This window comes from Besnoitia besnoiti, chromosome I (genome assembly GCF_002563875.1).
Source record: "Besnoitia besnoiti strain Bb-Ger1 chromosome I, whole genome shotgun sequence".
Lineage (NCBI taxonomy): Eukaryota > Apicomplexa > Conoidasida > Eucoccidiorida > Sarcocystidae > Besnoitia > Besnoitia besnoiti.
The window spans coordinates 3,595,868-3,613,264 of record NC_042356.1 but is presented as its reverse complement, the minus strand read 5'-3'; the positions used below and the strand labels follow the sequence as shown (position 1 = coordinate 3,613,264).

The 17,397-nt window shown below is 60.8% G+C and overlaps 2 protein-coding genes across 2 annotated transcripts; both read right to left on the bottom strand.

Moving 5' to 3' along the window:
* Positions 1–218: 218 nt before the first annotated feature.
* Positions 219–2,391, bottom strand: BESB_005270 (uncharacterized protein; the record flags this gene model as incomplete). The annotated part of the gene is made up of 3 exons (XM_029359282.1): positions 219–850; positions 1,149–1,415; positions 1,815–2,391. 3 exons carry the CDS (start codon positions 2,389–2,391, stop codon positions 219–221), a joined length of 1,476 nt encoding a protein of 491 aa, XP_029222195.1.
* Positions 2,392–4,017: 1,626 nt separating this feature from the next.
* BESB_005260 (uncharacterized protein) lies at positions 4,018–17,274 on the bottom strand (the record flags this gene model as incomplete). Its single annotated transcript, XM_029359281.1, has 16 exons — positions 4,018–4,556; positions 5,192–5,282; positions 5,935–6,111; positions 6,569–6,822; positions 7,032–7,485; positions 7,872–8,150; positions 8,774–8,901; positions 9,210–9,316; positions 9,785–9,854; positions 10,224–10,473; positions 10,948–11,029; positions 11,491–11,717; positions 12,109–13,501; positions 13,866–13,991; positions 14,511–16,501; positions 17,053–17,274. 16 exons carry the CDS (start codon positions 17,272–17,274, stop codon positions 4,018–4,020), a joined length of 6,390 nt encoding a protein of 2,129 aa, XP_029222194.1.
* Between the last annotated feature and the right edge of the window lie 123 nt (positions 17,275–17,397).

The window sequence follows — 17,397 nt, the reverse complement described above, 5'->3', positions numbered from 1 at the left end:
CCCACTGTCTCCGTTGGAGTTGTGTGTCTGCATTCGCAGTTGTCGCAGCTCTAAAAAGGACAGCCCTTCGGCACGCCTTCCATGCATTTGCGGGCTCTACGTACGCGCCAAGTCGGCGGCTGAACGGGCTCGCGGCGTTTCCGTGTCCGCATGACGGTCGCTGGAGAACAGACAGTTTCCCACTCGGCGCTATCAACCAGGTGTGACAGCTAGAGGGCTCAAGGAGGAGGTGACGAGGTATAGAAAATGCCTGTGGTCGCCAGATCCATAGGATCCATGGAGGATGCATCCAGCCACTCTTCGCCTTCCTCTTCGTCCTCATCCGCGCTGACTCCCGCCAGCTGAGCCCGCTGCCTCTTTCTGATATAGATGTTTCTTCGCCGAGTTCTGACCACTTGCGAAAAGATGTAGGCGGCGCCTTTCGCCCCAACGAACGCCAAACCCGACCATCTAGCAAGCATAAAAAGGCGTTTGGTGTCATCAAACATCTCCTTCATTTTCACGTACGTCGCTATAACGTGGGGGTGGGTCTGGCCAATCTCTCGCTTGAGAAGATTCAGGTTCCCCGGCTTGTCAGCGGAAGCCAGCAAGTCTTCCTCCAACTGGATCCAGTCCCGCGGCGGAGCAAGACGTTTGTTGTGGATCAGAACTCTAGCCGCCACGTTCAACTTAGTCACATTCGACTCCCGGAGTCGCCACCGCGCGTACGAGTGAAGGGAGGCGAACATCAAAACAAAGAAGGCCGCAGACGTTATAGCCGCGTATTTCGCAACCTTGCGGCCTCTTGCAGCTCGCTTTTCCAGGCGGTCGGCGTCCTGTCGTGCGAGGCGAAACTCGTGCGCCTCTACGGCTGCAGCGGATCCAACACACAGCGCACCGGGAAGATATAGAAGTAGAGCTCAGTCCCCGCACCCACACTCGCATCCCGAAGGGGGCGAGGTGAACAAAATCGGCTGGACGCGAGCTACTACCAGGACCACAGCTGAAGGCCTCTGCACCTGCAGAGGAGTTGCCTCTCAGCCGACTCGGCACTCGTCGACCAGGCGGAACTCATGAAGCAATACACATACGAGACAGCAAAACGCGCAATCCCTGCTTTGCCCGCCGCCCCCCCCTCGCCACCTACAGTCCAGCGAGAGAGTCCTTACCTTTTCGATGGTCCGATGCCGTTGCCTCCACGGCTTTGTCAGCCGCGATTGCCACTGCAGGCTCGCCGGCCTTCGCGCAGACAACGAGTATGTCCCTGCCGGTCATGACTGACGCAGCAGAGCCGCGGATCAAGGGCAATGTAGTCGGGCGGCTCTCTAACCCACCAACTTCCGAGAATGCCCCAGACAACTCCACGACGTGCCCTGTCAGGCCGCTGAACGAGACTGGTCTCACCGACGCAGCTTGTGCGCGGCTGACCGTGCCGCCTGAGACGCAGACAGACAGAGAGAGAGCAAGTTGCGGAGGAGGATTCAAACTGCGCTAGGCCGCGCGGGGAACAGCACGAGAACTCCACGGGGCTGGTCGGCACCCGACAGGGGAGCGAGAACTGGATTTCAGGCCTGGTGTCACGGAAACGGGAACGAGGGTAGGGGCAAATGAAGAAAACTCGCGGCATTATGGACGCAGTAGAAACGGGAGGCTACGCGGTGTTTTCGCCGCACCCCGAAAATTGGAGTCATGTCTCTTGAAGGCAGAAATACCGCTTGCCGTCTCGCCCAAGCCTTGACGAGTCTTCATTGCTGAGACGTCGTTGTGTCATCCTATTCACAGTGTCTGTCCAGGACCTGCTACTGACGCGCCGGCGACAAGGCATCGAGCTGTACCTGTTTCGCAGGCGATAAGTCCATCGGGACGCCGGTATAATAGGCGGGAATTGGGCACGAGTTTGAAGAGTGCCTTCTTTCGAGGCCCGCCGGTGGCAAGCGCTAGCACGCCACGCGAAATATATGGGGAGGGAGCCACGTTTTGTGGGTCAGGCAGACGTCTGACGATCTCCTCTTCGAACTCCTCCGCCGCGCCGATGGACAGAGAAGGCGGCCTGCGACGACCTGCTCGCCTCCGCCGCGTGTTCAGGCGCGAACGGGCCTCGATAGTGTCGCGCGTCAGCGTCGGCTCCGAGGACTCCACCTCTGCCATCTGGACAGCTGCTCCTGCGTGTGTGCTAGTAAAAGGAACCGCGGCATTACTGGGCACGGCGTGAGAATCTGCGCACTCTGCGGCCAACCAGCGGGGCGCCAGTCGCGCCTGCGGAGACGAACCAGAGGTCATAAGCCCGACTCCGCTTCCATGTCCGTGAGGGTAGCGCGAAGGTGGTGAAAGCGAAGAGAGGGGAGAAGACAGAAAGAGCGCAGAGATGGCAAAAAATGAGCGCGCCGACCGGAATGGCACAGACGTCTCCATCGTCGCGTCTCGATGCCCCCGCGCGACCAACCGGTCCACCTACCTACAGGAGCGAGGTGTGGAAGTCGCACAAAGTCCTCTGACGCTATAGAGAACGAGATGTCCTTGGCTAGCAACAGAAATTGAAAAGCGTGTCCGGCCGCGCACCAGGAAGCCTCTGTGACACCATCTCCCTCACTGGGTTCGCGGCGATACGCGCGACAGGGCGAGTGGAGCCGCTAAAAAGCTGCTCTCGAGCTCTGCAGGTGGAGTTGTAGAGTGTATCGCCGCCAGACCAAAGCCAACAAACAGCAAGAAGAAAATCGGATAGCCCGGCTCAGGACGGCGTGGACAGGCACCCTGCAGTACACTACTACGGGCGCGTCCCACAGCATGCGAGACTCCTCGCACTGCGCCCGCCCACCGAGTGACGACGCCCAGCCTCCACAGTGTGCGCCCCGTTAAAGACAGCAAGTAAAGTCTTGATCAAGTACAGTGGTTTCCTTTCTTCACCGTGGTGCCAAATTGTGCAATCCCGAGATATTCGAGCGGCTGACGCACGGATCAGGCCCGCGACACCCCCGTTTCACGTCGTGGGCTTGGGCCAAGGCTTGCTCCGGGGCGCGAGTGACGCCCCGGATCTTGTCCGCGCCCCGTCTCCGCCGCAAGGCGGGGTAGTCCCCCGGTGCGGACACGGCAGGAAATTCTGACCCCGTTTTCGACAAAATCCCTAGATAACGTAACGGGACTCTCAGGCCAGCGAGACGAGACACAGAAACTGTAAAACTCTCTGCATCGTTTGTAGGGCGGCGAGGCTGACGGCGATATAGTGGTCCGTAAACAGCGTGCCACCCAGCACGTCGGCCGGGGCAACCCCTGGTGGCGAGTGTCGTCGCAGTCTTTTCCGTTTGTATCAGTCCCTAATCCTCTGACTTGGACTCGGGCAGCGTCCCTCCACCGGACAAACCTCGAGGCGGTGGTCGTGAACACGGCGGGAGTCTGTTATCAGAGTCGCGCCCTCGCGCAATGACGTTGCCGGCAACATGAGTCTCTACTGATACGCGATGTCACGTTTTTCTCGAGAGTAGGCAGGCGCTACTCTTCTTGAGTGCTCCTCCTCATTGCGGCGTGGGAAGGCTGAAACTGTAGCTGTCGCCTCCGGGTCACACAGGAATGACGCCTGTCGTCCGCTAGGCTTCGTTCCTCTCTGGGAATGCGTAACTATTGTGTGCTCGCCGACGCGGGATCGCAGGAAGCCACGAGTCGTATGCGCTGGGTGTAACTGCTTAAGCGCGTCGGACTCGTACTGTGACTCTTAAAACAGACTGCACAAAGCGTACCTCAGTGCATAGGCGGTAAAACTCTTTACGTGCCTCTCAACTTGTCAGCCTCCCCGGGGCCGCGATGCGTGGTGCACTCTATCCGACGAAACCGTCACAGCAGCAAGTCACCGACTCGGTCATTCGTCGTTTTACTTTTAGTTTGGCAGCTCGAAAGGATGGACGCTCCCACGAGTCGCCAGGTGGGCCAAGTGCCGCAATGCTTAGGCATATATATATTTATATATATATATATATATATATATATATATATATATATATATATATATAACAGCAACATGGGTCTGGATCACGGTGCGCTTTCTTGTCAGTCGTGCACGCTGTCCTTTTGGTGTATCTGACGTCGAAGCAGCATCTCTGTTACAGACGGCTGAGAGAACAACGAACCCGGGATACCCTCATCTGCTGCTTCCTCCCCCCCGGGCCGACTTGTCAGTGGTGACCAGAGCCCCCCGCTGTCATCGACAAAAGCCATGCTTTTCCTTGCGTGTTCCCATGTGACAGTGTGCTCATGCGAGGCCATGTCCCACGATGCGGATATGTTCTGCGCCAGCGAGCTCATGCCAGGAGAAACGCCCCTCTGCGGCAGCGTATCGTTGCCCGGGCTGCCGCCCAGGCTTGCCGTCACCTCTCCAGGTGAACTTGCGAGTCCCTGATCCTGCAACGCGAAAACTTCCGCTTCGGGAAGCGCTCCAGAGTAAGGGGAAATTCGCATGTGCCGCGTCTGTCGAACACCCTGCGGATGGTCAGCGAACAGATACTGCGCCATCCGCGACTCGATTTCCTGGCTGTCAGGCGTGCCATCCACTGGGTAACCCGGTAGCTCGAATAGGTGCAGCCGCGGGCCTGATCACATGCACACGTGAGACAACAAGCTGTCAGGAAAAAACGAAATCGTACAGAGAAAGCCACCCGGAGCACAGCAGAAAAAACGTGGGCGGCACGCGGTCAAAAAATGGCACGAGGATTGTACGAACCGAAAGGGAGGTGGGAAGCCGCAGGCTGTCGGTTCGAACAGTCCGACAGCCTGCAGCTTCCCACCTCTCTTTCCAGTACCCTCACAGGTATAATTATACGCCAAGTTTAATGAAGGCGCCGTTTACACTTAACGTGACATCCGCGCTGCGTTAATCGGATTATACTTAACGTCGTTGCTCCGGCTACCACCTCGACCAAAGTTGTGTACTGTCGCAGCAGCTTACTACTACTACTACTACTACCAGCTAGTCTACTGACGAGGCGGCGCGCATGCAGACATACCAGAATTCGCCGGAAGAGTACAAAGAAAAACACCGAGAAAAAGCTAGGTAGAACGCCGTGTGACACCTTTGGGCTCACACTCTAAACCTGCCTATGGACACAGCAACGCCACGGTCATACTAGCTCCTTCAGCAAGGCGAGAAACACGCCTGAGCGCCAATATCGTCGCGTCCGCGGGTTGCGGCCTTGTCGCGTCGCGGCTAGCAAAGAAGCCTCCTCACCCGGGACAAAGTTGTACGGAGTGTGGCAGTATTGAGTGAGCGACTGGAGGGGGGCTATGCGCACAGAGTTCAAGCTGCAGAAGACACACACCTTACGCCGACAGCACAGAATCTTCAGAGCGCCAGCAGAGGACTCTCTTGCCGACATAACTTCCCAGCTCGCGGAGCCGCTGTTAGCATGGACTTCCGCACAACTGGAGGGAGCCAAGGCAGATGATGTGTGGGGGCCGCCCCCTCCGCGCTAGTCTGGTTCCCAGAAGTCACGCCTGGCTTCTCAAGCGGCGACCACCTATCGTCACTCTCTCGTTCTCTGCTGCCTCTCTGTCTGGTCACCTGGCACCCGCGTCCCCCCTCCCAGGCGTGTATGTCACGCCATCTGCAGTCTGCATCTCCTCTCTGTCTCTCCCAAGGCACACGGCTGTGTCCACCGCCGTCCGCGATGCATGAGACCGGCTTCCCGGTCTCTACAGAGCGCCGCCCCACCCAGACACCCCCTCCAACTCTGAAACGACTTTGGCCTCGACAGCACACAGGGGTGAAATGCCAAGCCTCGATTCTATCTTTGGCACCAAGTGCGTACTCTGCGTCGGCCTGGCTTGAGACGCAGCCATGCGCAGCCCCTGCACTTCGTCCCTGAGTCACATTCGTTCGTTCTTTCGTTCCCGACTTCCCTCGGCTCCTTTCGAAGCTGGATCCGACAGCCCAGATTTGGAGACCTACTCGAGGAAGAAGGGCCTGGAGACGCGCTCGATGCCGTCGGCGTCGAAGCTCACCGGCGGCGGCCCCAAAGACGCGATGGGCGACGGAACGCGGGCTTGAAGAATGGACGCGCAGGCGGAAGACTTTGAAGCCAAGTGTAGACATGTCTGCACGCGTTCGCGGACACTAGCGTACTCCCCTGAAGAGAAGCAGCGACTGAGCTGTAGCGCACCGACAGCAGATAACTCACCACGAGTCGCGCATGAGAGCACAGTTAAAACAGGCAAAGAATACAAGACAGCTTGGCGCGCCACGGCTCCCACAGAAACCAGTCTCAAACAAAGACGAAAGCGGGGCAAACCTGAGAATGGCATGCCTTCCGCTCCCTCCTGCTTCGTGGTTTCCCTTTGTCGCCATCTCCCATTCGTTCCATGTAGGATGAGTGACAACAGGAATCCATACAGTGCACCTAGAACATGACCGATGTGGAGTATTCTTAATGTCGTAGGATATTGAAATCCAACACTGAAATCCAACACTGTCACGTGGCGTTTCCCGCCCCCCCCCCTCCCCCTGCCAGCGCCCTGTGTCTCTCATCCTCCGCCCGAAAGGGCTCACGCTTCTCCTCGAATTGGATGTCGGCCCTCTGCGTCCTCTCTTCGCTTCCTGGCTGTTTACCTTGGAGAAGCACAAGACGACCCTCGGCATGAAAGCAGGATAGCGTAGCGCGAACTTTGTCATCGCTGTGACGACTACGCAGACGAAGCACGGCGTAAAGACGAGGCGCAGCTCTTCCTGGTCGGGCGCTGTCTGCGCGTCCGCTGGCAGTGAGCTGAGCGTGGCAGACTCGCCTCTGCGACGCCCTTCTTCTCGCTCTCTCTCTTCGTCGCTGCTCAGGGAGAGCTCGTCACTCGTGTCCAACTCCGACATGTCTGACAGACACGCAACCGGCTCACGGCAACGCACGCGCTGAAGAGGAGGTACACACGGTGCGCAGCGAATACGGCACGACGCGCGGCGCAGAGAGGCCTCTATGAAACAAGGTCCCAGCACCCGCTCCACACTGACAGAGACAACCAGGTGTCCTCGCCGGCCAAGCCCGCACACGCTCCCCGGGCAAGAAGCGAAAGCCACGTCTCACCTTCGCTGTCTGTCTCCTCGTCTTCTTCCTCGCTGGACACTCCGAGGTTTGCGTCATGGCGACTTCCGTCGCGTGTCCCCCGCGCGCTCTCCTCAGGCCGGCCAGGCCCGTTCGGGGCGGATGCGGACTGTCCCCAGGCCTCGCCTTCCCGCCCGAGCCTGGCGGCGTCCTCGGCGCCGGTAGCCCCCGGCGGAGACACGCCTGCGACGCCTTCGGCGCGTGCCGGAGCGGCGCCCAAGGCGCCCGAACCTGCCGCGCCTGCTCGGAGACGCCAGAACGCCGAGGGGGACGACGGGGGTAGAGGCCCCCCCCTGGCGGGCCTTGAAAAAGACAGCGGATCGCCCGAGCCGCCCGCGGGCGAGGAGCCAAACGCCAGAGTCGAAGACGCAGGTCGAACCGAAGCCGTCGCTTCGTAGGCCAGGCTCTCTAAGGCATCGAAAAAGCCTGCAAACAGCTGGGAACCGCAACACAGAAAAAGCAGGAAAAACCACATGAGCTGCCTCTACGTTTCCTCCTCCCTCCCTTTACCAACCAAAATTGCGTCGCGGCTTCATCCTCTCGCCGCAGTAGATCGCGTGCCTAAGTTTCCACTGATACGCGCCGAGCTGCACGCGCTCTCGGCTCTAAACGCGCTCAGCGAAGCCGCATTCCCGTCATCCAACTCTATCGCTTGCGGTTCTCCGCGTAGCGCTACGTGTGTAGCTGCGCAGTTCCGTGCCTAGCTATGTGGCGAGAAAGACGCAGTGGGCACCCGCGCTGAAATAGCGAAAGGAACCCTTCGGCAGCCTGCAAGCGAGTTTGCTCCCTCCGACGCTATCCGCCCCTCCATCTGCGCCTCACCTCTGCGCCCGTCTTGGAAGACGCCGCGCGCCGGACCACCACAGGCAGGGAGGAGGCGGCCTCGCCTGCGTGCGCGCCTTGGAGATTTCTCAAGGCCGAGAAGCCGCTCGCCTCCGGCTCGGCCGCACACGGGCGCTCCCAGCGAGAGAGCTCCGAGGGCGTGAGCAGGTGCGGCGAGGCGTACTCGCCCATCACCCAGCAGAGGTGGCGCGCAAGCAGAGCGCCGCGAACCGTCAGGTGTCGGTAGACGGCCTGAAGAATCTGCGTGCGCAGGGAAATCTGCAGCGGAGCAGAGGCGGCAAAGACAAAGCACCTGACGAGCCAAGCACCCGCGAACGACGGGCCCAGGACCCAGCGCGGCGTCCTGTTTGCTCTCCGCGCAGACACACACGCACTCGCGAACATACATTCTGGCTGGCAGGCAGACAGGCACATGTGCTTGCTGCCTAGACAAAGGCGCTATCTCGGGCCGATTCATGACAAGGAAGGTATTCCCTCTGATCAGCAGTGTCTTATTATCGTCGTTGGAGTATAGCTGAACTCTGTCTGACTACAACATTGAGAAGGATGCACCAACATTCGTTGAGACAGATCTGGTAGGGCCAGAAGCTCAGTGGACAACCAAGTATGAGGCCCTCCGGTGCGGGGGACAAACACTGTGAGAGCCGGCGCACACGCAGGCAAATTCCAGAAAAAGCCTGTCTGCCACATGAGGGGGTCTCCAGAAGTCTAGAAGTACTGCTGTGCGGGTCGACTGCATCTCGACGTGCTAGACGCCCCCAACGAGCCACAAACCCGACGCAGGACCGTTCCGTGACCATCCCCTAAGCTGCCTAGCGTGTATCGCGGCAAAGCAAAAAATAAAGCTGGTGCGCTTCTGAGCGCGTCGTGTGGGCGCCTACGACAAAGATGGGGTAGCGATTAAAAATCTGGAGAATCATCGTGAGAAAGAGGCGATTCAGCGCGTCCATGTAGAACTCGACCGGGCACAGCATGAGGAAACGCTCAAGGAGCACGCGGAGGACTTTCTCTGAGGCGAGGAAGCAGACAAACAAGACAACGACTCACTTGGCGCAAGCGCTGAAGGCGCTCGCGCCAAACAAAACCGAAACGGCCAACGCCGAAAACACTCGGCAGCGCGCGTGAAGGCCAGGGACGCACCTGCGCAGCGGGCATATATGAGAGGCGCGAAACGACGGAGGGGAAGAGACAGACGTTTCGGGGAAACATGACAACGATCCCACGCGACGCAGAGCGCCATGAGGCAGCGTGAGAGACTGCACGCGCGAAGAAGCCGCACGGACGCAGAAACAGGAAGCCTGAGAGATAGCTTCTCACCCGCGTAGTACGGTGGCGCATCATTGAGCACGATGCGGAAGTAGACTTGAAGACAACCGGGGACGATCTTGCAGACGGCCGAGAGGCGGGAGGTAATAGGCAGTCTCCTGCGTGAGAACGCGGGCAACTCGTGACGCGTGAATCGATACTTTTTCCGACAGAGCCGCCAAGTAAGCAACACAAGGGTCTCCTGAGCGCCGGACGGCGAAACAAAAGGCACATGCGTGCGAGAAGCCAGGAGACCCGCAGCGGAGCGCAGCGGGGCGAAAACCCGCGCGATGCTGCGAAACGCAGCGACCATGTGCAGGACGGCCTCAGGTCTCAGAGGCACACAAGCTCGAGGCACGCATGCGTTTGACCCGCGGACTTGCAGCCTCGCCTCAGTGCCCCCCTGCACCTCGCTTAGCCCCGTCGGCGCTTGGGCTTGGTGCCCCGGGCGCGGACGCCAGACGACGGGTAGAAGAGAGAAATGTGCGCAGGGCAGAGCGCCGCTGCGCCCTCGTTAGAGTCTGATCCAGCATCCAGGAGGCGTGTGGCCTTGCCGAGGTACGACGCGGAAAACCTGGTCGGCTTACCTCCACAGCACCTGCAAGTTGACCAGAACTTCTTCGCTTTCGTCGCTCTCCCATATCACGCTTCGTCCCCCTGAGAGCCAGCGCGAAACGCAACAGATGTCTGCACCAAGTGAAAGACGAAGAGGCAAGAGGGAAGGGGGGGCTGGGGGCATGCGAAGGAAGCCCGCCCCGAGTGCAAAAGGCATGCGCCGTTCCCGGCGTGCAAGCGGAGATGACACTCGCGAGTGCGCAGGCGCGACACGCGATGAGTGAGGCGAAACATGAGATGAGAGACCGAAGCGACAGCCTCAGGAACGCGCTGTGCATGGCGTGTGAACGCGAATTGCACTGCTGCCAATAAACCCCTATTCAAACACAAGCAGGGAACGCAGAGGGGACAGTGAAGGCGCAACATGCCTGCCGCAGCTCGGGCTCTCGTTGCGCGGCTTGGGGCCCCCACCTGCTTCGTTCCGCAGGAGGTAGGCCTTCAGGGCCTTAAGGAAGGGACAGGTGCGGTCGCAGGCGGTCGCGGCGGCTTGCGCGGCGAGGGACAGGGCTCCAGCGGAGACTTCCTTGGAGGAGGCGAAGAAGGACGAGGCGAACAAGGAGGCCGCTGCGGCTCCCTCTTGATCAAAGCGCTCGAGAAAGGACGCCGTCAGCGGAAGGTCAAGCAGCGAGTGTAGAACTTCCATCACCGTGTCGGGGCCCACCTAAGAAAGCGAAAAGCGAACGGCGACTCAAAACAGATGAACAAACACGCGCGAGAACGCAATTGCAGACAACGAAACTCTTGCAGAATGCCCACCTGTCCCTCTGCGTGGAAGGACCGCGACACGAGAAGAGACTGCCACCGAGAGGGGATTTCCATTGGGAATGAGACTTTCTCTTTTCATTTCCTCTGGCCTCTCCACAAGAACATGTTGCGCCATCTCCACGGGGGCACTGTGCACTGCCGCTGCTCCCGCCAAAGTGGTCGCACGGCCGCGAATTTCTGGCGACCATCTTTCTGCTTTGAGCGAGTGCCCTTCTCCTGGAAGCCGTCTGAGTCTACGCGCTGCACCACGGTGGGCGGGGCTGTACAGATCTGTCAATCAAGAAACGCATCTCAACCGCGCGGTCTGTCCGGGCAAGGTTCGCTCCGACACCGCTGCACGCACGGGTTACGGCCCCATACAGGGCCTTACAATTGCGGGGAGGAGCGGAAAAAGAAGGCTGCCTGCGGCGCGCGGGTGGTAGGCGACCAACTTGAAAATCACCGGGAAATACCTGAAAAAATGGCAACAACCGCCAGCCGGCAGCGAACGGTCAGGACCCGCAGAGCGTCCAGCTGTTTGAGACGTGGCGTGCGCGACGCAAGACGCCCAGTCCAGTGAGACTCTCCGCACGATGAGGAACGAGCACAGCCTCCGTCCTCCATGTGACCGAACGCACCTGATACACGCACGGCTGTGGATGAATAAATACGAATGCAAGCAGCTCCTCAACACCGCCTGAGAACGACGGGCCCCTGTTGCTCAGGCTTCTTGCGATGGGACGCTGTTGCTCTGGCCGGCCTGCGAAAAGGCTAGCCGAGCGAGACGTGCCCGCGTGCGCCGCCCCCTCGCCGCCTCACAGAGGCCGAGCGCAGTCGGTTGGAGCCACACACCTGGCTGGTCGGGGGTGGGGAGGAGGGGGGAAGGGATGGGGGAGTCGGGGCGTCCAGTCACCAGGGGGCAGGGTTTACGTACCTCGTGAAGATGTTGGTTTTGACGACCAGTGCCTGGAGGTTGTTGTTGAGGAAGGTGAGGGCGTTGATGGTCAGAAGAACCGAGCGGTAGTGAAGGCCCAGGTGCGCAACGTACTGCTGCACGAAGCTGTCGAGCGAGAAAAGCTGGTGCGGGTAGTGATGAAGATAAAAGTGGAAGACGCAGGTGAACAGGTGCAAGCCGCCTCCGGAAAGCAGACGCTCGCAGACCTGCGCCACAAACAGCAGAAAAAGACGCTCACGCGCCGACGCAGGAAGGAGGTCTCTCACGCCGCCGCTCTGCACATGCAGCTACACAGAGGCGCATGCACAGACACGCGCACGCGCGCGGGGGTGCGCAGACGCGCAGCCCGCGCAGGGTGCCCCTAGAATCGACGCATCCACAAAACGAGCCGGCATCGCACGTGTGTGAGCGCAAGGACACACGAAATCAGAGAGCCAAGCAGGCCTGAGGCAGAGGTCAGGCAGGATTAGAGAGGCGCTGGAGGACGCGCGAGAGGCGTCTTGAGCAGACACCGACAGTGAAAGAAGACGGCTATCCATATGCGCAGAAGCAATCGAACGGAGTGCTGCGGCCCGCACGGTCCCGCTGGGTTCTCACGCGTTTGATTGCCGGGAAGACCGCGGAGACGTATTCTGCGTCCGCGCGGCAGACGAGATCTAGGATTCGCATGGCCTCCGCGCCGACGGCATCAGCCATCTGCAGCTCCCACACGGATTCGGGAATGGCCGCGTGCTGCCCCAGGCTCCAGTACTGGCTGCCGCCGACTTTCACCACTCCGTCGGTGAAGGGACTCCGTGTCTGACCGCCCCTGCCGTTCACGCGCTCGCCCTTCCCACCCGACGTCGCCTCCGCCCACCCCTCTGTTCCCGCAAGCGCCCCTCCCCTCCCGAGGCCTGCGCTCAGCGCCGCGCGGGCGAAGAGCGACGCGGAACGAAGTTCTTGGCGCTCGTCGTCGTTCTCCGCGCCTGCTGCGGTCAGCAGACGCGCGAGGAATTCCGCGCCTCTTTTCTCTCTCTTCCGGCTTTTCGAGGCCGCCGGCCGAGCCAGGAAGCTCCACGGCTGCAGCGACGACCCGCCCAGCGCGGACGCCGCCGCGGCCTTCTCAGCGCGCTCGCGCAGCTGCAGCAGCTGCTGGAAATACAGGTTCTGTTGGCGTTCAACCTGCGCCAGAAGACGCAGACAGTAAGTCGCAAGCGCGGAGAGAAAGCGCCGGTTCAGCTGAATGGAGGCAGGGGCGCGAGGCGCGACGCACGTCGACACCGCGGCCTCAGCAACAGAGGCTGCAACGGACGAGGACACGGACTTCGAGACTGAGGGAAGACCGGAAGCAGAGGAGGAGTAGGACGACGTAGCAGAGTGACACGATGCGAAACACGGTGACAGCGATCGGCACCGCGGCGCGTTGGGGGGGGGCACAGCAGACGCCGCGCGAGTCGATGCTACGAAATCGCGCGCGAGGTCTCGAGGCTCCGCGCCCGCCTCCAGCCGCCGATCGAGGTACGGTTCGTGCGAGGGTGACGGGCGTCCCCAGTCCGCAGGGCCTCTCGGGTCTCCGTCGGGCTCGATCGTCTGGCTCTTACCAGACGCCTCTCGCTCTGGCACGCCTTCTGGCCCGTCTGGCGCCGCCTCGGCCGTGTGCATCCGCGCCAGGACGCCTCTCTCGGCATCGAAGCTCTTTGTGATTTCCAGCAGACGCTGCACCATGTCCTGGACGTCCTTGGCGTCGTGCCCGGCCTCAATCGCCCCTGCGCCCTCCCGCCGCTCGTCGTCGCCCTCGCTCTCCTCCTCTGCGTCTTCTTCCCCCTCCTCGATCTCCGCGTCTTCGCGAGCCGCGCTGAAGCGCGCAGAGCGAATGCTGGGAGAGACTGATTCGCGGGAACGGGGGGGCACGGCCGCATATGCGGGGGTCGCCGGGGGCGCTAGCGCCGAGCGCGGGAGGAAGCCAAAGTGAACGAGCTTGAAGACCGCCTCCTCGCCGATTTGCTTCTGCCTGGAAAACGAATCAAGAACCCAAAGCACTCTGTGGAGGGTACGCGACCTTGCGGTGGAGAAAGTGGAGCACAGCGTGCGCAGCGAGAGTCTCCTTCCGCACGGAGATGCCGCGACAGGTAGACAGGGCCGTGCAGCCGCACAGGTTTTCACATCGACCGTATCCTAGGCATATATGTACATAAATATATATGCATATGCCTATGCATATACGCATGAACAGTACGTATGTATATATCTGAATGCAAAGTAAATATATGCACACGAGAGGAACTGCATAGAGACGCAGAAAAGGCGCATTCCCACCGCGTCACGCGCACAGAAAAGGGCCCTGCATGAGGGTTTGGGGGTAGGGCGAGGCATACCTTTGCAGCGTGATCTGACGGTGGTAGATGGTGACGAGCCATGCGTAGAGAGCGGAGAAGAAGTGAATGCTCATCTGCTGTTCATCCGAGAAGTCCTCGACGACGCACAAGCAGGTGAACATCTCCCTGCGTAAAGGAAATCACAGAGGCGCGCGCTGCACCAGGCTGAGTCGCTAGACTGCAAGTAAGATCATGCCGCCACACGCTCGCGCCCAGCCGTCTAGGCTGCACGGAGATATAAAGCGCATGCGCATAGGAAACAGTGACTCGACCAGGCGCGCAGGTTCCAGTTTTGCACACGTCACACGACTGGAAGATCACAAAAGTATCATGAAACCGAGAATCCGCTAGTGAGCCGGCGGATCCCACGGAGGACGTGACGCCTCAGAATTCACAGCTCATTAAAAAACGAGGCACACGCTAGAGAACAGTCGTTGCGCTTCCTGGCACCATGATCGGAGTCTTTTGGCGCCTTATCGGCTGCTGCAACGCTGAAAGATCGTTCGACTGTGAGGGCGAGTGCACCGCCCCCGAGTCATTCCACCGCTTAGTCTTTTATCCTTGAGGGGTGGTTCAGCATTCACTGAGGAACCCCGAAGGCGGTCCAAGCGCCCTGGTGCTTTCTCCCTGCACGGGACTGCCTACCGGCTGGGCTTCCCGTCCGCCTCCAGGACGACCTTCGGTTTGTCGCCGCGCCACAGGTTCTTGAGGAGACTCCAGCGGCCCTCGTCTTCTTGGCGCTGCGCGTCTCGCTGCGCGTTCAGGAGCAGGCGAATCCCCCAGTTTTCGACTCTTCTGATGAGGCGCCTGAGCGTGAGGAACCACCAGTCTTTTTGGCATCGGCGGCGCCGCGCCAGCGCTGGGCCTGCACTGAGATCCAACGCGCGCGGCGCAGGGCTCGCGTCGGCGTCGCCTTCCCAGTCTCCACGCTCTACCCCTGAGGTGTACATACAACGGCGAGCACCCCCTGCTTCCCCGGCAGTCTCTTGTCCCTGTGAGAACGCGGACTGCGCGCCAGGAAGGCAGTCCGGCGGCACGCCCGCGCGCCCGTCCTCGGCTCGCGACAGGTGACTGCATTCGCCTCGCCCGAGCGCGCACTCGCTTTCTTCTTCGTCTCGAGGCGCGCAGAGAATATCGCGGTGCCTGCCGGCGACGGAGAAGACGTCTTCCGACGAGCAGAAACAGCGCTCTAGCAGAACAAGGAGACAGGAGAGAGAGAGCTGCCGCAGCGCGAGAGGCGGCACCGGGGGCGTGCGCGACGCGGAAGAGGAGGACGCCACGAGGGCCTTCGCGCGCGGGCCGTCGTAGCCCACTGGCGGCGGAAAAATGAAGAATCCTTTGCCCGCGGCAGGATTCGCAGGCGATGCCGCTGCAGACGCCGCCACTGGCGAGGACGTGGAGGCGCGCAGCGGCCCACGATTGATTGCTTCTCGCGCCAGTTGGGGCGACGAAAGACGCAGAAGGTCTGGTTCCTTCGAGTCCGGCGCTCGCGCTGCGGCTTTGCCTCCGAGACCGAAGACAGACTGACCGTCAGGCGCCGCTGAAGACGCACAGAACGCAGACGCCGGCGCGCGACTCCCGCCTTGCAGGGCATCGAAGGGAGCAGCTGTAGAGGACGGAAACAGCGAGGTCAAGATAGAAGAGGAAGACGACGCAGGAGCCGCCAGCCCCGCTGAGGAGGAGTCCGGACCGGACCGAGATGCAGAAAAAGAGGAAGGCCGATGCCGCGTGGAAATCGCCGAGAAAGCCGACGAACCTGCGCCAGACGACAGTTTAAATAACGTGTACCGCGTGCTCTGTGCCTCGCCGTTTTCCCCCTGTGCGAGCTTCTGCAAAAGCTGCGCGCGGTGGGCTCCGCCGCCTTTGCTTCCTGCCTGCAACTCTCCCTCGCCGTAGAGGTAGCTGTCATCCTCATCGTCTTCCTCTTCGTTGAGGTCTCCAGGCACCAGGCCAGCTAAGGCCGAGCCCAACCCGCGCCGCCGCTCCGCCCCGGGCCCCAAAGACGCGTCCTCTACGGCATCCGCAGGCGAGAAGGTCAACCACGCCACGAAGTTCTGCGCGTTCGCGACCAGGAGATCTGCCGGCTTCAACTCAGCGAGCAGAAACAGGAATGACCGCAGCTGGTGCGGACTGTAGAGCGCCATGTTGCCCCCGAACGTCGTGAAGAAAAACGCTGGAAGCTGGCCGAAGGCCTGGGGCAACGACGGCCCCGGCCCCCCCCCGGACGCCGGAGACAGTCCGACCGCGCCGGTGGAGCCCAAGGCTCCAGGGACACCCCGCAAGGGCTCGGCCGCATCCCCGGGCCGAGGCCTCACCGCGCGTTGGCCCTCGATCTCGACATCAAAGACAACGAGCGGCGACAGTTGGGTCAGCGCAGAGGCGGAGAAAAGACGGTCTGAAAAGGCTCTGGAGGCCGACGCCGGCGGGTACGGTGGCAGCCGCGTGGCCCCGGCTGGGAGGGCAGTTGAAGAAGTCGAGAAAAGACGAGGCGGAGAAGAAGGAGAGATGGACGCAAGCAGCTTGATAAGCATCGAAGCCAGAAGGCGCGTAGAGAGACTAGCGAACTCGGCGCTACTGACCAGCAACGCGTAGAGATCGAGCTGGACACGGTGGATGAGACAGCGGAGATAAGCCGCCTGCGAAAGCATTCAAAAGCAGACAGGAAGACAAAAAGCGAATGGAGAGAGGCACAGGCTTCACAACGAGCCCCCCGCAGTCCACAGGCGCGCCAAGATAACGACGGCAATCAGTCGACCGCCCACTCGGCCTACGGAGGCACAACGCTGCTGCGAAACAGACATCTGAGCCTGCCTGCTGTCCCGAGTCCGCCTTCGTTTCTCCAAATGTAATTCTGGCCTGGCGCCAGCTGAAGGCGCGAGGGGGTGCTCGTACGAAACCAGAATGAATCTCCCGCAAGGGAGTCCCATATCCCGCTTTTCCTGCCGCTTTTTTCTTCGCGCATTGGTTCTGTTCTGCCTCTGCTCCGGCTCTGTCTTCGCCTCATCCGCATACGCAAGTCTGTCTCCTTTTTGCGCCAGCACCTCTCTGGTGTCTTGAGCATGCGGACCTTCTCTCTCATAACACACTCCCGGTCTCTGCCTCCGTCTGCCGGCAGCTACGTCCCCCTCCCTCTCGTTAATCCTCTGCTTTGCGCCTCGCTTCGGCCTCCGCATGTCCTGTCGCTTACACTCGCGTTATGCGACGCATCGGCAATGAGCGCGGGAGTGAAGATATTCGTGAGGAGGAAGGCGTGGAGGTGCTTGAGCATCGCGGAGACGTCTGCGGTCGTCGTCTGCGAGGCGCGCCGGTCCGATGCCGCGCCCGCGCTCCGGTGCTGATGCTGCAGCGCCGCCGCGAGGCCCTCCAAGACCCCAAGCAGGGACGGCACGAAGCCGCTCGCCGTCGACATCGCGGCCGGCAGAACGAGGCATGAGGAAGCCAGAAGAAGGAAGAAATGGCAAGGAGGAAACACGAAAAAGCAGAGGAAAAGTGATAGGAGGCGCTAGAAAGCGAGAGAAAGCGTGGAGTGAAG